This window comes from Salmo trutta, chromosome 3 (genome assembly GCF_901001165.1).
Source record: "Salmo trutta chromosome 3, fSalTru1.1, whole genome shotgun sequence".
Taxonomy (NCBI): Eukaryota; Metazoa; Chordata; class Actinopteri; order Salmoniformes; family Salmonidae; genus Salmo; species Salmo trutta.
This window is the reverse complement of record NC_042959.1, coordinates 31,791,235-31,813,379: the sequence shown is the minus strand read 5'-3', so window position 1 is coordinate 31,813,379 and position 22,145 is coordinate 31,791,235. Positions and strand designations below refer to the sequence as shown.

Genomic DNA, 22,145 nt, shown 5'->3' with positions numbered 1-22,145 from the left:
AGAGAGAGGTTAGTACAGTGGTTCCAAAACTTTGGGTTAGGCCTCTGACAAAAGGTTCCCCCATCCGAACCTCACTAAAACTCAAACCCTGATTATGGCCCTGGAAATGGGTGGTGCAGGGAGGAATGATACAGGATCCGCCATGTTCCCCTCCAAACTGTTCCATGTAACATGAACCCCCACCCTCCAGCTCGTCACCATCCATACCTGCCCTTTCTTGGCCCGAAGGGGACAGAATGACAGAGGTACCATGGCGGGTTTCTTCAGTCTTCATTAATTACTGTATGTATTGTGTCATGTTTATATCGGAAGTAACAGTGTGGGACCCCCTCAGAGGTTAGCTGTAGTTCCCTCAGAATGGGGGGGTGGCAGGCTTTATAAAGGCTGCATGTCGGTTGTAGCTGCCTGTAGTTAGGTTGTGGCTGTGTTGGGTTGGTGGCATGAAGGAACTGACTGACTGCTCACAGGCAGAGGTGTCTTTATCATTGCCAGATGCAGGAAGCTTGTAAAAGATGCTTGTATCAGTCTGCAGCTTCTTACAAATTCTCTTCTACTGTGCCCTTACAGTATTTTGACTCGCACAATCAGATGAGATATCACTTCCAATCAGCTAGATTAACAACGCCGATGCATACCTGACATTGATGGCTTCAATTGTACTAAAGACCGCAATTCTTTCTGGGATACAGAAATACTAGTTGTCGCTTCGTGCTTGTCGTTTCTGTATCATTCTCTTCTTCACGGCTCTTGGCTGAGTTGGTATTTCTTTTCTTTAGGAAATTAATTGAGAATGTATCATTTTGTTACTTCCCCCGTTGAGCAAAGGTTTGGGCTTCTTTTTTTAATCGCTGGACCTCTACAAACTGATTGGAGCAGAAAAAATACGCCCAGTCCTCCCCTTCTGCCTGACCTCACAATTAATGGGCAGATATTTTTTTTTTGTTGAGGGGTCCCACTCTCAGGGGGCCAGCTGGAATTAGAAGTGGATTAATACATTTAAACAAGGCTAAACCGCTTGGGATGTCTGTCTGTCTACTATCCTCCCATACTTAGCCAAAAGTCTGTCTACAGCTGCCGCCAATGAGAACCTTCATCAAAACAATATTTAACCCGAATGTCTCACGATCAGTAACGTTGTTTTAACTCCAAAATGTTTCACTATCAAGATTTGATCTGCTTTGTAACTTTCGGAAAACCCAAAAGTGGGCCTCTCATTGGGTTAAAGAACTCTGCGACTTTAGTTTTTGGGGCGTAGTTTGGATGCATATCATATTTGTCTTGCAACATCTTTACACCAGAAAACATTCTCTATGATTCTGTATAGTTTATACAAACAATGGATTTGTTTCTGCACCAGAGGTTACGATCTCTGCTCTACGACCGTGTGGTTTGGATTAATCTAGTCCAGATCACAGTTGGACTCTTCAGCTCGTCTAGTTTTTTTCGTGGCTGACATTAAACTCTTTCCTAAAAAGGCAAATACATCTGATTGGGCCGTGAAACATGCCAATCAATCACGGGCGGTATTTTACCCTTCAACATGTTTCCAGCATCAAAAAGACCCCCCAAAACCCCATCTTACTCTGAACCATAAAGGCCTTTGATGTTGACTATAGAGACGATAGAGTCCAAGCTCTTAGGGAGTTGTGTTGGTAGGAGGAGCTGGTCCAGTGACTGGGGAGTCCAGACCACCAAAACAGTGACCTCCGCTCTGAGAGAGGTTACGTTCTGCACCAGAGGGAGTGTTAAGTGGAGAGTTGAGGGATTTGGTGGCACTTTGGTGTGTAATGATACCAGAAGGATCTGAAATAAGTGATACCACCTAGAATGAACTTGGGAATGGCCTAGGCCAACAAAACAAACGCTTCTGTTGATTTTTCTCTCAGAATGTAAACTTGGTTCCTCCTACGCCCAAGTGTATGTGTGTGTGTGTGTGTGTGTGTGCACTGACTGCACTCATATGCATACATGTTTGTGCGTGTGTGCATATGCCACATGCGTGTGTGTAGTGTGTGATTGAGTGTCTGCGTGCGTGTGTGTGTGTGCAGTGTGTGATTGAGTGTGTTAACTAGGTGGGATGGAGCGGAAACAGAGCAGCTCACAGTTATTAATTTGAATTCTTCTGTCTCTTCCTCCTGTGACACGTCAGGCTGCTGGTGGCTGATTGGTGGGGGGGGGGTAAAGGGGCTCAAATGATCAGCCCAGAATGCTGGGTCTGATACCCAATCATCACCCCCCCTCTCGCTCTCTTTCTCTTTCTTTCCACTACTCATATTGTTTCCCTCGAACATTGAGAACTAAGGGTAATCATCTCGTTAGTGAATCTTAATGAGAGAACAAAATGGACATATAGAATCACCAACACTGAGAAAGACTGACATAAAATGGGGGAAAACAATGTCAAAACTGACGAGAGTATAAATCTATAGTTTTTTCTTTTAATTTAGCCATTATAAAAATGTTCTGTGAATGTAGCAGGGACATTAGCCCCCTTCTGTGCTATTATGCCGGCTGTCTGGTGTTGCAATTTCACACTTCACTGACTCCAAAAACCAGTCTACAAGCGTCTGCATGCCCCAGATTTCACCTTATTTAGGTAATACACGAAAAATCATTATCTAGACAAGGTAAATTAAACGGAGTATTTGGCAGACACACTATCGGAAATTTGGACAGACACACAGACACTTATTAATGGCTAGGGAGCTTTTTTCCATATAACAGGGTTCCCCAACTGGTGGCCGGGGGCCCGAATTTGGCCTGCTGGTGATTTTATTTGGCCCCCCCAAGTATTTTTTTATTGTTAGACATAAAATACTGACAAGACACCAGCAAATCAGCTCCAAGTGATTTTAATTTTGGAAATCTGTTCAAAAGTATTCCCACACATAATAGAGAGATATATGTGATTGTATACAAATGTATGCAAGGTTTCAAATTATTATGTTTTAGTCAAATGGTTATATCTGTTTGGGCTTCTTGCGGTCAAATTGCAGTCTACAAATGATTTGAAAATTATGTTCTGGCCCCGTGACCGTCTGCTCAAGAAAAAATCTGACCCCAGTTTTATCGCAATGCAAGGTGAACCATAGGCTTGTGTTGTTTTCGCTGGTGTAAATTTGGATTATGTCATTCATTCAAGTACTGTACAAACAAATCATTGGATTTGTTTGATTTGGTTGTTGTAGAGATTCGTTTTGATTTTTCATAACCATGCTCTTAAATTCAACTGTCCTAATCTGGATAGGTGTGAATGTTTAGGACAGTAGGGCCTTGTAAGCCAAAGTAATGTCTTACAATATCACTTTTATGCCAACAGCAGTTTGCCCCCCCCTTCATCTCCGTCAATGTATTATTTCAAATGCATGAACGACAGCATATTACATGGAACAGACAGACGGGAGAGACGATACTCTATTGATATCAGGCAAAAATGAAAACAAACTGTGCAGATGGCATAATACTTAGGGTCATATGAATTTGGCTGAGATGGAATATGGTGCATTCTGTTTATGTTTTTGAGAAATGCATGAACAACAACCCTCGTTGCATCATTCCACTTATTTAGGTCTACTGAAACACTTAATAAGCCATAGCGTTATGACTATAAATAACACATAGGCTACGTGAGAGTTTCATGTGATATATGTATGATTTGTAGTAACGGGATTCATGGATCTTATCGTCAACATGTGGCCATGTTTCTGTCATATAAAATAAGTGCCCAAATTCTTGAAGCATAGCAACTTAAAATGTCTGGAGTTTTATTCAATTCGCTCGCAGCTGCACACTACCATGCGGCACATTAATAGTTTTTAACGGGAAATTGGCACAATTTTACCCATTGTGCATGATTGAAGTTTCCTTGACATTCATTTCGCCTGAGCCTTTCAAGGACATGTCAAGTGAATCGTTAATAACGCAAACCACTGGCTGCACAGTTTCTTTTCGTCAGAAACAGGCTGAATTAGGGAGACTATATCACATCTAAAACATTGACACATATAGTTTGACTTTAAACTTTCCTGCTGCTTTTATTGTAGCCTTCATTATTAAAAACATTTACGACCAATAATTTTGTTTTTAAATGATTTTGTTCCGGAAGAACAGTAAACCCCATTTGTTTGATTTATTATAGGCCTTTCCAGCTTTGATTGATATAGAGCTAATTAAGACAATAATAATACATTCCCTTCATTTAATGAGAATATATTTTAAACTCGATGTTGTTGTGATAAAATAACACCCCATAACGTATGTAAATAATAAAACCACAAAGGGGGAAAAAAACTAAAACAAACTTGAACCATTTCAGACTGTCAAATGGGCTATTATTGTTATGAGGTACTTTCAAGGCAAGAAGTGGAACATTTGGAGAGAGAAGCTTGGGTTTCAATTGGCGCACAGAGGTAAACTCCCTCCATCCCAAAATAAAAATATGTCAAAGTTCATCATACCGGTGTATGGATAGAATTTCTCAAATAGCATATGAAAATATTTGCAAATATTTATTTTTAACTGAGGGAATATAATTGACATATTTCAAAGGTGTCCGCTTATCTCATAATTAGTGAACAGGCAAGTGGGTAATAAGACATGCGAAATGTTGCCGATCACAAAGCAATTTTTAAGTACAAAATTGCACTTTCAGTCACACCTATTGAGTAGCCTAGGCTAGTAGGCTATCTGAATAAAACATAAACTTTATAATGTTGTTGGTTATTTTATCATAATGCTTCACAATCAAATGTATGATATATTCCAGGTTTACATTTAACCTCACACTTTTTAGCTGCACTACAACAACAAAAACACTCTCAATGTTTGTGACCAATAATCCAAGTGAGAGACACAATTTGCACTTTCAAATAAATAAGAAATGCTAAAACATGACACATAAATAATGGTTGTGCACTTTTGCAAAGCTGAAAACAAAATATTTCCTCTTTTGTCTCTCCTAGGCCTTGTCCAGAGGAGAATTGAAACAGGAAAAAGCAATTACGGGAGAGATTGTCCCACAGGCATTGAAAGACTATCAGCATGAGGGTTTGGATTGACTCAGGGACACCTATGGCCCTTGCATTATCCTGGCATGAGGTCGCTTTAGCAATAGTCTGGCAATTTCCGCCAGCACCTGGCTCCCCAGCCCCCACATCCCCCTCTCACCAGGCCCTACCTGTCCCCCCCCTCCCTCCCTCCCTCTCCAAGCCTAACACACACCTTTCTCATTGTGCTGCCATAGTGGCAACTAAGACGAAAACATGCAAGGACAATAGTGTCCAGTAGACATGGTAGACGTTATTAGCAATAGCACAGATGTTTTTCCATCATAGCGTGGGGGAAGTAGGCGGCTCCCAGGTGAAAATGGATGTTGAATACTGTGGGCTCGGTTGTAGCGAAGGGAACGTGTGAAGTCTGGAACGAGATGGGAACAGTGATAATTCACTAAGAAACAAAACCTACAGACAATGAAATAATAGCTGCTACTTCTTCACAGGGAAAATGTAACCCTGGCCTTATTGTTTGGGCCTAAGGCGCAGTGGGAGAATCAAATATGGAGATGTGGAGAGCAGAGAGTGGATTGGAGAGGAATGTTCCAGTGTTGTGTCAGCTGCAGACATGAGGAGCAGAATATCTCACTACCCTATCCATTGAACATATGTTTTGGCCCTGTCGTCTAGTGCAAGCATTAACACTTGTGTAAACTTACCCCTCCTTCTACTCCTCACCTACAGTCCTTATACAGGTGCTCTGTTGGCTGTAGAGGCCATGCACCCTAAGACCTCTCTCATCCCATGTTCTGACTCCCTGGGATGTGTGGAGCTGAGGCACTGTTTTCTCATTGAGGTATTTCCCTTCTTATTTACTGGTGCAAGGGGTCCGTTGCCCAGGGCAAGACTTTAGCCCCAACTGTGATCATATGATGTTGCCACTTTGTCTTGCTCTCTCTGGTCCACTGTCACCACCCATGACCACCCATGGCCCTGGAAGAGAAGAGGTGACCGAGCAGTCTGTCTGTTCACCTTTCCCTTCTCAATCAGCCACGACTCACAGTGTTGTCCCTTTTGGCTAGACCTCTCTCTCTCTCTCTCTCTCTCTCTCTCTGTGGCCTTAATGTATTTGCTTATGGTCATACGGTATGGTGTGTTACTTATGTTTTCCTGGACATTTAAAGTTCAAGTGGAACCTTTCTTGGTTGTGCAATAGCATTCTGTTATTTTGAACATTTCACTAACATAATATGGTATTATAGAGGGGGGAAATGAAATCCATGTGTATCATGAGTCTGAAAAGTTGACATTATCATAATGTCCCCTGATAAGAGTCTCGGTGGTCATACAATTAATTTGATTTTAAGGATATAATGAAAACACCCCTAAATTGATTATCCAAGTGTGATGTACAGTAATTGGACTCATAACTGATTTGTGTAGGTGAAATGGATAGCATTGTTTTCCCTATGACATTATATGAGTTATGGACACGTGTTTTTATTTTCTCACATTAAACATATAAACATATTACCGCCTTGGATGGAAACTGAAAACTGCACGAGAGCAGAAATGGGGGATAATTTGACCAAAGTCCGACATGATTCTTATATTTTGGATTTGTAGACATTTGACGTAGGCTACCCTGTGTTAGACACATTGGAGAGGTTTCACGATCTTAAAAGATGTTTGTTTTCATAGAAGACGCCATTTTATTGCATGTTGAACGAATAGCTCATCTGATAATGAATGATAACAGCAGACTGATGTAGTTCATCCTTTGTTCATCACTTGCCAGTGGGGTATTGGGGAGATAACTATCCAAGCCATCCCACAAATATTTTATGGTGATTAGATATGCCGCAACAACCAGAGTAAGCCTATATGACAAAATAAATTCATATCATAATAATTTGTTTGTGATGTGTTATGTGATAGAAATTGTACAGGGGGGATATGCAATGGAGCAGAGCAGACGCATCTATTGGATTAACCGGATGGAGATGCAGGGGGCAACTCTGTATGGAATGCGCAAAAACGATTGGGTATATAACGCGCAACTGTTATGCAACGATAGTTCCAGCTGTCTTCAAACAGTTTTGCTCTGATTGACAGCTCCATGACAAAATTGTAAATTGTATTAGATCTTCGATTTTTTTTTCTCACTTTCCTTGATATTCTGTGTCAACGTTTGGATAAATCTTCTGGATAAAGACTTGTGAAAAGGTTATTATGTTAGCACATTGATATAGGCCCATACATTTTTTTTTGTGCGAATTGAATTTGAGTTAACTCATTAGTCAGTTCGTGGAGAGTGAATTGATCTGCCTCGTCATGTTCGTAACCATTAAAACCCCGCGGGAAATTGTGGATCATGTGGCGAGCCACATTGCGTAACTGGAGCGGTGGTGGGCGCGCTTAGTAGGCATGTTGACAGCTCTGCTACACATTTTCAGTGCCCACATTGTTAAACTCTTATCTTCCCATTCAAACATCCTCTAACTCGCGTGAAAGTTACTTTGGGCCGTTAGCAGTATTTTCAGGTCTTAATGGAAAGACTTTGGAACCCCCCTCTTCTAATTCACCTTTTCAAATGAGAGACATTAACACGCATTGTCCTAGATATTCATTTTGAAAGGCTAAGGTAGGCGGGAGGGCAGCGATCTGCTGTTACCCATTCCCCCGGGCGAGACACTGCCACAGTGGGGTGTCCTCGCGGCCCAATAACAAAAGACTGGGCGGCTTTCAGGTGCAAACTTTGTTGAAGCAAGCGTTGGCCCATGTGGGTAGAGACAACAACTGAAAACTATAATGTTACAACCTGAGGTAAACTAAATCAAATACGCGAGATTAATTGAAGAAAACATGGCAAGGTCCGACACATGCGTATAAACATATGGTTGGGAGAGTGATGAGAAGCGGGTATGGATGGCATTTTCAACAGGGCACAATGGTTAGGACTACCAATAGCTTTTTGTATACCATCTTCAATAATCAGGTGTAATTACCCTTGTCTATTTGAAATCATATGAGAGTCCAGACAGAAAGTTGGTCTCTCTCTCTCCAGAGACTTCTTTAAGTGATGAGTTAAAGGGCACGGGGGTAATTCGTCTTGGAGTTGTTTTCGGGAATGGCAAGTATAAAAAATATGTAAATTCCCAATTTAGCACCTCTGAAAAGTGTTGGAAATATATCTGTCAAAAGACAAATGGACTTCGCTATAGCTGAACATCTGCTTTGCAGGGTAGAGCGTTTGCTTCAACTTCCACTCTGGGGATATTAGCGGCGACTCCCAGGCCTGCGCTGATGAGGAATTCATCAAGACTCTGACACCCTCCCAGATGTTAGGGGATTCAATCAAATCAAATCTAATCAAGACTGTCTTGTTGGACGCCTAATTGATATTCTTACGTTTTGCGCCCGTTTTGCAATGGAAACATTATTTTGGGGCGTAATTGGCGGGGGGAGGCGGGGATCCCAATATTGAATTAATGACACTATGATGACACCATGAGCTGGAAACTTGAGGAGCAGACAGTGTTAATAGGCTATTGAGTTGATATCTTTGTGTGCCATTGTATCGTGTTCTTTCCAGTAGGCCTAACATGAGAGACCAGAGAGGGTCAACAGAAAGTTTGACAAGGTTTTCGTTCATCTGTTTTTATAGGAAGCTGGTCAGGCTAAATTAGCTGGAAATGTGCAAAGAAAATATTATCTGCATAAACTTCCAGCATTTATGTGTCTGATTGTAAATGTGTGTGTATGTGCGTGTGAAAGTAGGCCTACTGTTGGTGTGCTGAATAGTTTATGAATGATTTCAAGCGACAGAGTTGTTTTCAAATAATACCTGTACAGATTGAATTAATGATTTGTAACTTGTATAAATAGTTTCCCATTAGCAAAGGCACAGACTTAACATTGCAAATGAAATGTTTTCCGATAACTTGCTAAATAAATTGGAAATGTAAATATTTCTAAATAGTCAATTTAGGAATCATTGAAGTAAATAACAATGCCATTGTACCACCTCGTTACCATCACAAAAGCCATGTAACACGTCCGAGAAAAAAAGAAAAGGCACACATCCTGGATTAGTTCTCAGTGAATACCTATGCATAATCAACAGGCCTCGATCTGCAGGTGAAATAAGCATCAGTAATTGATAAGCAGGTTATAATGATGGTCGTGCAAATCGATGGTGATCGGCCATAGCTAGGTAATACTCTGATGACTGTTAGTCTGTATGCAAATGCTAATGATATTATTAAGTGTTACTTTGATTGTTGCAATGCGTGGCATTTAACGCGAATACTAAATCCATCTGAGGTTATAAGGAGCTAATTACACATATGCTAATAGTGTCCCAACGTAGCATTGTTTTCACTGATTTGAGAACTTTAAGAAACTTTAAATGAAAATTATTTTTTTAAATGGCAGGCTTTTCAAGGCTCTAACACTACATTTTGTTGTATTATTGTAAAGGCGCATTTGTTTTTTTTCTTCATGCACAACAGCATCACTCAATAAAAAACGTAGTAGGCCTAATAAATTATTTACAACTAAGTAGCCATTTACATGTTCTGACGAATCTGATTATTATTGTATTTTTATTTATTTCAGAACAAAAACAGATGTTGGACCTTGATTGTCTTGTGCAGAAGTTTAGAAAGAGACCAGTTCAAGATTTGGCCCAACTGCATATAGGCCTAGATATTTTGACCACTTGAACTTTATTGTATCACTGAGAACCCAACACCATTATGATTAAAATAATTTTCATAATATTAAACAGCCGTGCTGTGCCTTCCAAATTCCACATACCTCTATGGCACTGCGTGCCAGAACCAAACTCTGATACACGTTCACTCAGCATGCCTTGCGCGAGATCTTTTAGCCAGCGAGTTTATTAAGATCACAAACTCGGTTGCGTGACAAAAAGCGTTTGCAACCTGCTTGTATCGGTTTATCCTCTTATAGACGGTGCTTCCGCGTTTAGCCAGCACATGCTATGAGATTGAGATTGGTGGAGGAAGGGTAAGGGGTGGGTTGGTTTAGTTTTCAATGAATAATATCGTAACAGTTTATGCAGACGTTTGCCAGTTTGTTGTTTCCCCATTATGGCCAGAATAGTTCTTCAAAATGACTAGGCTACTCCCAATATAATGTGAGCTCATCTGTGACTGTGAGCGCTAGAGTCGTGGAGAGATGGTGTGCGCCGCCCGGTGCCAAAGCTGTTCTATAGTTCCAAATATATCCCCGTCCATATGTCGAGATGAATGAACGCTTCATATTATTGCTATCCGCATACATAGAGCCTACTACTGTATTCACAAACAACACTGTCAGACAAACGCTTCACATCTCCTACCACGTGACTGCCAGTGCTTTCTAATCCCATTGAGAATCCTCATAAAGGAGCCTTTCATGTTTTTCTTTTGGTTACACCCCGTTTTCTCATCATCTCAAAACACGATTATGTTTGGAGTTATCGGGTTCTATTCGGTTATATTTGCCTGCATAAGGTGTGAGTTAGCCTATTCTTCCGTTATGCCATCATCGTCGTCATAAATGCGTGGTTCAGCTTTCGTGAGCGTTCTGTTTCACAGAGCTACTTGCAGGGAAAGCCTGTCCCATTTTTTGACGTCATGGGGTCCGCTAGAAAGAACTTGAACTGCACGGGTAAGGGAAAAACATGTCCCTGTGAAATACAAAAGTGCGCTTGCGCAAGAGGGGGGAAAACGGAATTTGAATAAATTGTTAAATCTGTTTATATTTGAAGATGGGGGTTGGGCAGGCCCCGAATTGGGGGTAGATTCTGTGGGGGTTGGGCCCAAAATACTGCTCACTAAATACGTCTTATAGCAAACAACATTAATTTACAATTATAGCCTACAATCATCACAAGTTAAATCATGATTCAAACACAATAGGCCTCCCGCATTATTACTGAAGATGAAAATGCAGACGTTAGCCTACCAGTTGGTAAACAAATCTTGTTTCAAGGGTTTTTGGTTAATGCAAATACAGTTGTTTAGCATGCTTACTTATTTTCATTCATTTGAGTTTGATAGCCTATATGATTTAATATTTGCGAAGTAGCCAACATACAATTAATCTTTCATGAGACTCCTCAGCTTATAAACTACTACAACGTTTTTCAAACTATTTCTCGCTGTAGTGGGCCATACATACATTGTCAACGGTCAGCAGCACTCAGCAAATGCATGCTTAAACCGACTGATATGGTGCTCAGTGGTTACATTTGGCAGCCTGACTAGCATGCTGTATGACGATACTTTCGCGCCAGCTTATGTCCTCATTTGACTCACTCTCTTGGTTTACTTTTTAGTAGTTGTTAGTTTGATAGTTCTCACGTTGTGATCCCATTTAAGTGGCACTTTCATTCCCACAGGCGAATGTTTCCCCCAATCGCACCTCCTTTTTAAAAAGCACCAAGAAGGCTACAGTCGATAACTTTTCCTGTCCTTCTCTCGCCCCAGAAACAAGATGCTAAGATGGCGCCTTCCTCAGTGTCAAGTTCAAGTAAAGTGCCGAGTCTCACAGACTCGAAGACAAATAAAATGTATATATGATCTTAGCAGAGAGTAATACAACAATGACAAAGAATGTTAAACGTCGCAGTCTGTTACTTTTTCATTTATTTTATTTCAGTCAAAATGTATGTTCACATTTCTTCATAAATAGTTGGTAAAACAAACAAACCAACAAACAATAGCCTACTTTAAAAAGTATAAGGAACCTTTGCCTCTTTCCGCTAAATAACAAATAGGCTCGCTGTTGTATCATCGTTTGCCTCGATTGTGGCACAGTGACACAGTTCATCAGTAAAACATTTTGCTTTTCAGGAATAACTTGGAGCGTGACCCATTTCTCCCAGAAAGTGTTACAACATCACATTCTAGCTGCGTTTATACATCAAAAAATTTGCTTTGACAGGACATGGGGCATACGGGTTGTGGGAATAAGAAAAAAAGTTTTTCTTTTAAATTGATGTATAGAAAATAGTATATAAAACATATATTCCTTAAATTATTTAAATAAACGTATTTTATTTATCACTGTCACTTACGAGGTACTGTTTTTACATTTTGTAGTGCTGGTGGTCTGAAATCGTTCTCATAAGCACAATATATTTTGTGGTATGCATAAGATTCAATTCTTGAAAATAGGTTACAATGCAATGCTGTAACTCTTTGTGCCACTGAACATATTTTCCCCAACCCACATATATCTATTAGTGTTCCCAGACTAAATTTTGTTCACACAAAAATGTTTTCTCGACAGCTTATTCACACAAAACAAGCAAATGTGTAATCAAACTTCTCTATATGCAACACCACAGTACTTATAACAAATAACACGCTTAGTTTCACAGAAGAATTACATTTAAAACAATGCAAGCTGACAGACAAAAACACTTTTATTTTGAAGATACTGTGTTGTGACAGTTCCATTGTTGCCGATGCACACATTTTAACATAGGCCTACTTGCACAAAGACCTTTTTGGAACTATGAAGGACTGCCATACTGGCTCATATGTTTGGGTATTTGACCCGAATTTGAAATACTCTAAATACTGTCACCTTGGTTTGGAATTCATGAATGAACTAGCTATAACGTCTGTAAATGCGACGGGTGCAATAGCTGATGGATCGTTCGAATGTGTACTGACATTATGCTACAATTGAGCTCTATTCTCTGATTCTATCGAAGTAAAATACACAAAAAAAAGTGAATTTGACCATAGGGATATGGACAGAACCGTTTTATATAGTTTGCCAACTCACTTGATAACAATTCAGATTTACAGAATTGATTATTCACATGTCAATGGCCTCACAAGCTAAACAATAAGTGATGGAAAAATGGGCATCATATAGACAAATTCATCATATTTATATAGATGATATCTTGGATCCAAATAAGACACATTTATTGCTTAAAAAAAGATACAATCGCAATATTGGCGCTTTAGAGTTGATCACTTTGTTGAATGTTAAGTTGGTTATGACCCAAATCTGTACAGTCTTGTTAGAAAACATTTCCATAAATATCTTTAAGTTTCAGAACTTATACCCATAATTAAATTACAAATTGATAAATATGGCAGCATGGATATGTATTTACAACGTTATTAACAAAAGGCAACGTTATATTCAACGGTAACAATCGTAACCTAATACCACATTTCTCCACCTGAAAACAGACATTGACAACAGATTCGACCCCATCAAACAAGGAAATACATTCACGAGTATATATTTATTTATGATTTATTTTTTGTTCAAGTTCAAGACAAAGACTTTGGCACGTTTCTTAAGACTGTCTGAAGTTTTAACAATCAATTGAAAGGCGACTGTAGTGTGTCACCATTATATAAAACACCGTGAAATATTATTCCTTTTTCTTTATTTTTAAATACAATTTTGAGAAAATACATAAAATGAAAAATAAAAGAATCATTTGAAATCTGTAAACTAAAAAAGGGAGAAAAAAAACTTTTATTTATTCTTAGAAAGTATTATTTCATTATTTATGATTTATTTGTTTTCTTCGAACTCGGAATAAAAGTCAAACCCCAATCCTGAGAAAGGATGAGGCCTGCTACTGCTGGCTTGCTCTCATCTCCTCGTGTTGTTCCAATCCAATTTTGTGTGTTTAAGTTTTTAAGGTTTTTAAGGTTTCCTTAATCTTGATCCACATTGAGAGCATGGTTATGACTTCAAACATACCATTCATTAAAGTTGGGTGGCAGTCCTGCATCGCTGTGCCCCGACGTGTTTTGCACGGCTGACGGTGGTGTTTTTGTTGGGTCTTCAGTGTTCGCTGATACCAGAACTGGTGGTGTGGACGACTCATATCCAGAACTTGCTGCTGGAGATGACTCAGAACCTTGAGACTCGTGTACCTGTAATAATAATACAATAAAACAAGAGGAGTTGCTATGATATATGCGTATGTCTATAGGCCCTATAGCATGAAGAATAACGTTGAATATGTTGCACACACTCAATACGAGTCAACTCAGCTTAAGTAAATACACCTTACCCTTTGATCTATCAAATTGCTAATGCATTGCTGCGCTATTTCCTTCTCTAACTTATCCTACAAGTAGTAGCCTAATGTTTGGGAAATAAATATGCTATTCTATTACATTCCAAACCAGTGAGACAGCAGAGAAAACGTGATGCTGTTTGGGCGCTGATCCTTTGATTAGCCCTTGGTCAAGGGAGAGTATTGTGTTTGTGTGTTTAAGGTGAAATGAACACGTTAATTACCTTCATGTGTTTCCTGAGAGAGCTGGGGTGCGTGTAGGACTTGTCGCACACTTTGCAGATGTAAGGCTTATCCGAAGTGTGCACGTGCATGTGCTTTTTCCTGTCACTGCTGTTGGCGAAGCGTCTGTCGCAGCCGTCGAATTCACACTTGAACGGCTTCTCACCTGCAAGATGGAATAAGCACAATTCATTAACCCCTATACACAGTGGATTGATAAGCCTACCATCCCGACATAGGCCTGCCTATGCAAGATATAATAGGGATGCTGGCTTGATTCACCATCGATGAAGTCTGCCCTGTGAATAACAATAGTGCACTGTGAATAGCAACAGCATGCATGATATGTTCAATACAGGCCTAGATTTGTTAGGCTACACATCGACGTGCACAAATAGTGACCAGTGAATGCTCTTATGTTTGATGTAGTATATAGACTTTGATATTTCTGTTGTGTGCTTTGTCGTAGTGTGTTTAAATAGGCGACAATGTTACAACCCCACTGCTGCACTGATTTGAATAGGATGGAGTAGCACATAGCCTAGCCTAGTAAACAAGGACTAACGGGCCAGACTCACAAAACCCCACTGAGGGGTGTCCGTCTAAATGTGGGCCTAGTTAAGCTAATTCTCTCACACTTTAGTTTGGGGGAAGTATGTGTCTGTCTCTCCCTTAATACACACAATGTAACTTGATCAACACCTTCGATAGCGTGCAGAATAGCTTCTCCAATCGAGAAATATGTCCACACAATACAACATCAACATATGCACGTTTGATATTGAGATGTGAATTAGGTTATCCCGAGCGTTCAACAAATGCAATATTCAGTGCGTAAAATCACATTTTATTTTCGTTCCAACATATTTCTTAGCCCAGCCTAAAATACAAACCAAATTGCGGCCTTCACTCGTTCTTGCATTACTCTATAAAATGCAACAACCTCTCAACAATATTCGCCTCGGTCTATTATTTTCCCCATGCACAATGAAAACAACAGGCCTATGGATAGGCAACTGTAAACGTGTGGCTGTTGTTTGTCAGCAAACTTGACGATAGTAATTACCTGTGTGTGTTCGTTTGTGAATTTTCAAATTTTCCGACCTGGCGAAAATTTTCCCACAACCAGGGAATGGGCAGGGGAATGGTTTCTCTCCAGTGTGCACTCGAATGTGGTTCACAAGTTTGTACTTGGCCTTAAACGATTTCCCCTCTCTCGGGCAATCCTCCCAGAAGCAAATGTGGTTACTTTGCTCGGGGCCGCCAACGTGTTCCATGGAGACATGCGTCACCATCTCGTGCATTGTGCTGAAAGTCCTTTCGCAAGTCTTTTTGGGTCGGTTCATCTGGTTCTCATCTATCCATTTACAGGACATTTCTTGCTTTATGGGTTGCCTCATGTATCTAAAGAAGGCCCCAGGACCGTGGTGTGTCGGCACATTCATCCCCATATTCATCCCCATTGGATGGTTGTAGTTGTGGAGCTGAGCGCCGTAGGGGTCCGTCCGAGGGCTGGAGACCGGACGGTACGGATCGGGTCTTCCAAAAATGTCCCCGCGTAAACCAAGATGCATTTGACTGTTGACTACATGTCCGCTTGGCGAAGTGTGGCTCACGCCCTGGTCGTGGAGCCCTGAAAACAACAGATGTCCAGGGTTATCGGAGATTCCAGGAGGTCCATGCAGGCTCCCAGCAGAAGCGGCAAAGATCCCATGCTGGGCACTCGATGCAGCAGACTCTCCAACGCCACGGTTTCTGAATAGAAAGTCCCGGGTTGAATTGAAAGGTCCCCCGCCGTACGAACCCACCTGTCCGCTGTGATGGTGTCCCAGGGCAGCAGCATATCCACTGGCTTGCGGGGTAAAAGCTGAAGTCTGGCTGGAGGTTATATCGTGAGCCACTGGGCTGAGTTTGAAAGCTGCGGAGTGGGATGAATCAGCGAAGGGATTGAGTCCCAAACCGGGGTCTCTGTTCCCTATCTCATGGTGCCGCGGTGTTCCGAAACCCCCCACTCCTAGCGATGGGAACTGCGGACCGCTGTCAAGGAGCATAGTCATTGGGCTCAAATGAACTTAGAAAACGAAATAAAAGAAAAAATGAACTGAAACCCCAGGTTAGTGGAGCTCACTCTAACCGCGGATAACGGGAACCCGATTTCAGTGCGTTGAAACGTAGAATAAGATTTGTTTTACTGTAAAAACACCAAAACAACGAAAAAAACAATCCTTCGCTTACAGAGCGAGGAGAAAAACTCCCGTAACTGGGATCCGTGAGAAAGAGGATCAAACTTCCCCCCCTTTCCAGACGAATGATGTCCTTGGACTGATAAAGTCAATCACTCACTCCCTGCACATAAATGAACTCGGGAGGCAGTGCTACGACGCCCAATGAGAGCCCAGCTACCCATTTGGCACGTGACGCCAAAGAAGAGAGTTAATTGGCTAGATGTCTGTTGATTGGCACGGTTTGCTATTGAAAATGGCAGTTCGTCTCAATGGTTTAATTTGATTGGTTAGTGCAGGCATTATTTTTCAGGTAAGGCATCGGAGCACTCTCGCTTCAATAGCATGAGCCTTATTTATTTTCGGTCTTATAACGCAGAAACTGTTGCAGAAGTTGGATAAACACCATTATAAGCAGTAAATATTAAACCAGAGGCCAATAGTCATTGCAAATGTTTGTTGTAGATAGGTCTGTAGGCAATGAAATGAAACAAAGTTACTGAAAATGGGGTTCTCGCAACATTAGGAAAAAGTATACCCTTATCCAAACTTCAGATAATGACCAAGGCCTTTCTTTTTTATTAATGTCGTAGAATTCAGGCATACCACAAGCATGCTGTTTAACCAACAAACACAATTCAGCTTCTATGCAAAAACATAACACTTTATTTGGTGCATTTTGGTGGGAACATCATTTTGTAAACGTTTGGTTATAGCCTGCCTGCATGTCTGAATAGTTTATTTTTTAAATACACGTGTAACACGAAATAATTCATGTTTACTCCATCTATCTATCTATCTTTTTATCTGAGCATTTTGTCTCTTATTAACTGAGAACATGAAAGTAGTTGGCAGAGATCCGAAATGTGGCTTTCTTGAAGCCGCTTGAGAAAGGAGGGGGTCGGTTTTTTGCAAAGCTCTATTGGGTGTAAGACGCAGGAATAAAAGACAGAAAGAAAGATGGCAGTAATTGTAATATCCCGAGATTTTTTGCTTATCCAAAAAATCGTGCCATTGAGCGAGTTTCACAGGGTTGCCGCTGACTCGCTGCAGGACACATAAAATCTGATCAAGTTCAGAGACGCGTTGAGTGCTTCAAGCGGCGCTTTATAACTCCAATCCTTTCACATCCCTTACCCCTCAATCTGTCCCAGGAAGGAGCTCACATTCTTTATTTTAGACATCTGAAAAAAGAAAAAGAGAAAAATCTTCAAATCAGTCCTTCAGTCTGCTTTCGCCCTCCACCCCGCAATCATTCCCACAACATATTCCTCTTCGAGAAAAAGTATTTTAAATTGTAAGGTGAGTTTTCTTATTTATGCAATATTTAAATTGTTAAGTTTAATTTTCTTTTGAAGGAAAGCAACCGTGGAGAATTGTACGGATGCTGTGGGGGTGTGTGAATCTGTGCTTTCGTTGAAAGTCAGCTCGGGACACTTGTTTATGATATTCAGAACTTTTGTTGTTTCTTGTGGTAACTTTTTTAAGCTACATGTTCTTCATTTACTCCTATCAGTCATGTTGTTTCATCAAAGTTAAACGTGTGTGCTTCTTCTAGAGCAGATAGATCTCAGCTGCGTTCCTAAACTCAACAACAATTTTTTTTTACGGAAAATGGCATGATTCCCTCTCTATCGTGCGCTCTCTCCCTCCCTCCCTCCCTCCCTCCCTCCCTCCCTCCCTCCATCCCTCCCCACTCTCTCTCTCTCTCTCTCTCTCTCTCTCTCCCTCTCTCACACACACATACATACATACACGCCACACACACACAAACCCTCTTTTACTCTCTCATCACTCTCTTCTCTCTCTCTCTCTCTCTCTCTCTCTCTCTCACACACACACACACACACACACACACACACACACACACACACACACACACACACACACACACACACACACACACACACACACACAGTGTGAGAGAGGGAGCACATGAGTTAAATGTGAATAGCCTTGAAGCTTTAGAACATGAGATTTATGGAGACCTTTCTGATCTTTCACAAGTGACAGGCAGTTAAGTTTTCTTAACTTTTCCTCTTCGATATTTTATTGACTTGTTGAAACGAAAGGACTCTGTAAGGTTATTATATGTGGTATGTTCACAGTGAGGGTGTTACTATAAAATGATTAACGATGAGAAGCACGTGCACACTTGTCTCTGCAACGGAACACACAATTCAATTCTATTAGCAACCAACTTTTCTGCAGTATTAGGAGTCTTGGAGTTTAGACTATGGCAAGAGAGGTTCGCCGACCTTTGCCCTCCTAAGGCCTCGTGTGTTGTTACAGGTTACTGTCTTCACCAAATAATCAAAAGCAACTGTTGCTCGCCGAGGAGAGCCAAACACAGAATGTGATGCAAAAAAAAACACCTACAGGTACGCCTACACTCGAATGTTCTTGAATTTCAGACGAGTACATTGATTCAGATGCGAGCATTATCTACAACTTTCCACAGCACCACATCAAACGTTCGTTTATTTATATTACATTTACTCATTAGAAAATACTATAGCCTAGTTGAGTGTCCAACAACACCTTTCATGACCTATCTGGTTGTAACATAAACAAGAAAAACAAAGCTAAGTAAGTTATCCAATTTTGCGATGTTGATGTAACAAACTGAAGATCACATACTGGACTTACTATCACGATATTTAAAAAAATATATAAATAACAATCCAATCACTTCCGATGCTCCTTTTAGAATGATCAAAGCGTTGGTCTCTCAGACGTCACCAAGATTATACAATATAATGAATTGTTTTGGTATACACAAATATTTCGAGAATTGTTGAATAAGACTGCAAAGGTAACCTACCACTTTTGCCTATCTACAAATGAAATCAGGAGGATCATTTTTAAGAATACCTAAAGTTGTTTCTGTTGCAATTATAACGGAGTAGGTCCTGATACTGAAAACTAGGCCTGTGTATTTTGCCCTAGATATATTGTTTCTCAACACTGTCGGTCTGTATTGCCAGTATAGGCTTAACATTTTCATTTGGATGAACGTATTAACGTCTTGTTTTTTGTTGTTGTTGACTAAATGTATCCTCGTCTCCTCGTTTGCATTGATGGTGCAGCCAAACACTCCTTTTTTACATTGAGAAACTGTCATGCATGGAGTTCTTTTGCTTTCGTTTGATTGCTTGCGTAAAAACTGATATGCTATCTTTTCATGATTGTACACGATACTTTTTCAACGATCAACCGCAGACAGTGGATTGTCCCAATCTGAATTGTAAATAACTTATGCCTATTTATTGCTTGCTATGCCTTACTGAAGTGTTATATTTGCCAAGGTATTTCATGTAGTTTTAGCGAGGAAATAATTTTTGGTAGATGGTTGCGAGCTCATATTTCTCCTGAGCATGCGCACGAGCTTATCAGAAACACTATTCTGGTAGTGTAATATTTATAAAGAATATTGCTTAGCTATACAAATCGCTCTCTGAGTTGATAATGAACACCATTGCCTTGATAATGAACAATTCATTAGTCTTGCGATTCAAAGTTCCTGCAGAAAATATACCTATATTATCAAATTTACCTGGACTCATGTGCAATTTATATTGATGTTTACGACACAAACTGTGAGATAGGCCTAATGCATTTTTCTTTTCAACATTATTAATGAAAACTATACTGGACATGGTAAACAAATGATTTGATAGCTCACATTTGAAATATTTGACAAACTATTCAAATTCCAGGTTAATGTAGATGTCTGTGTGCAATGCCTGTCCATTATTAGCATGGCTGGGCCTCTCTCAGAGGTGTAGCGGTGCCTGAGCTGTAGCCGCGCGTGCAGTAGCCCACGACAAGTTTATTTGAGGAAACTTTCCTGCTCAACAGTTAACCCAATAGTCACCAAACAAAAATATTGTATTTCATTCACCATCAATGTTAACAAATTCAAACCTAATCGAATATATACATATATGTGTGTGCGTGTGCACATTTGTAAAACTACTGAATCTCTTGCTGAATTGAATCACAGGATAAAGATGATTTATTGCATGATCAGCAGTAATTGAGTTAGTATTTTATTATCTACATTAAGAAGTTCAAATGAAATGGGTAAATGGTGTTTAATACACTAGTACTAATGGGCTACTGATATGTCGGGTTGATGTATTGTTTTTTTTGTAATGGATTGCAATATTTGTAGGATTTTTAGGTGCACTGATGTTTCAACCACTCTTGTTTTAGGTATGCACGTGGGTATGAATTAGCTGTTGCAAGTTTTGACACAGGGTGTTATTGGAAAATATTGTCGAAAATATTCTTTGTGAATAGATTTTTGCTCAGCTTCTGGGAAAGGCTTATCTTTTCACCTCTAAAATCAGCAGAGCGTAAAACCAAGAGAGAGGGTCATATTTCACTTGTCAAAGTTGAACTGATCCCTATATCTTTTCTTAAGAACAGATTGGACAATACACAATGCCGATATCCCATGGGACTATTAAGAAATGGCTATACACGTCCATGCACTCACATTCATATTTATAACACCTTAACCTAAGGTCCATTTTGGGATTCTGTCTGTAGTTTATGGTTAGAAAGAAATGAGAAACTTTGTAGCTTTTGTATGCTTTGTGTAAGTTGTTTACTGTTCCATCTGGGACAAATTATATCACCTGACCACTGTTTGTCCATGTTAAAGACACAAGTACCCCTTCTGCTACTCAGAGGCAGCCAAGGTCATAAAGGTCATGTACGATACGGAGGAGGAATACAGTACAAATCTGCCGGATCTCTCCCTGCATTGGCCATTGTGTGGGATGGAGTGCTTCAATTGTTTCCTGCAATTTTTGGGGGGGACTAGTTTTGAAGTTACATAGATGCACTCTTCACTCAAAGATACACCCTTTTTGTATTAATCAGTCATCCTCTTTCAGGGTTCGTAGCCCGTCCACTGCTAATGACATGTTCTACTCAGCTGTTAATACTGGGAAAGGCACGTTTCAAACATGATAGTTGAAGAAGTACACTCTTTGGTGTCCGTGGTCAGTTCATGGGTTGGAACAAGTGAGTCTACTACAAGTTTAAGATATGCACCATTGACTCTCTGTTGGCTTTTTAATTACGTCTTTGATATGGTTTATCAATATGACTAATTGACTCCTCGCTGCGATGTATTGGAACATCTGTCTGCAAATGGCTTCACCCCAAACCTCTTAATTCATCTAAATTTCATAAAGTCATGACAAGAGTGGGGTGCCAGTGAATAGTCTCATCCATTATCACATTATTCACACACACACACACACACACACACACACACACACACACACACACACACACACACACACACACACACACACACACACACACACACACACACACAGACAGATTAACACACAGACACACACACACACAGGCAGATTAACACACAGACACACACATGAATACACTCACACAGGCACAAACACAGATACACACACACACGAATGCACATGGAGACACACACAGACATACACAGACACAGACACATGAATACGGATACGCACGCAGATACACACACACACACACACACACACACACACACACACACACACACATAAACACAGGGTTACACACACATGCGGATACACGGATACACTCTACCATTTATCAGATAGTCAA

At 40.3% G+C, this 22,145-nt stretch overlaps 2 protein-coding genes across 3 annotated transcripts in view; one reads left to right on the top strand and one right to left on the bottom strand.

Annotated features, from left to right (window-relative positions):
- The window catches only part of LOC115172874 (zinc finger protein ZIC 4), a 150,515-nt gene that overhangs the window by 78,956 nt on the left and 49,414 nt on the right, over positions 1 to 22,145 (top strand). The gene's annotated exons all lie outside the window — the stretch shown is intronic.
- On the bottom strand, positions 11,638 to 16,665 carry LOC115172896 (zinc finger protein ZIC 3). Its single transcript, XM_029730743.1, has 3 exons — positions 15,356 to 16,665; positions 14,292 to 14,455; positions 11,638 to 13,921 (listed from the first exon to the last, which is right to left on the bottom strand). Exons 1-3 carry the CDS (start codon positions 16,344 to 16,346, stop codon positions 13,736 to 13,738), a joined length of 1,341 nt encoding a protein of 446 aa, XP_029586603.1. The 5' UTR covers positions 16,347 to 16,665; the 3' UTR covers positions 11,638 to 13,735.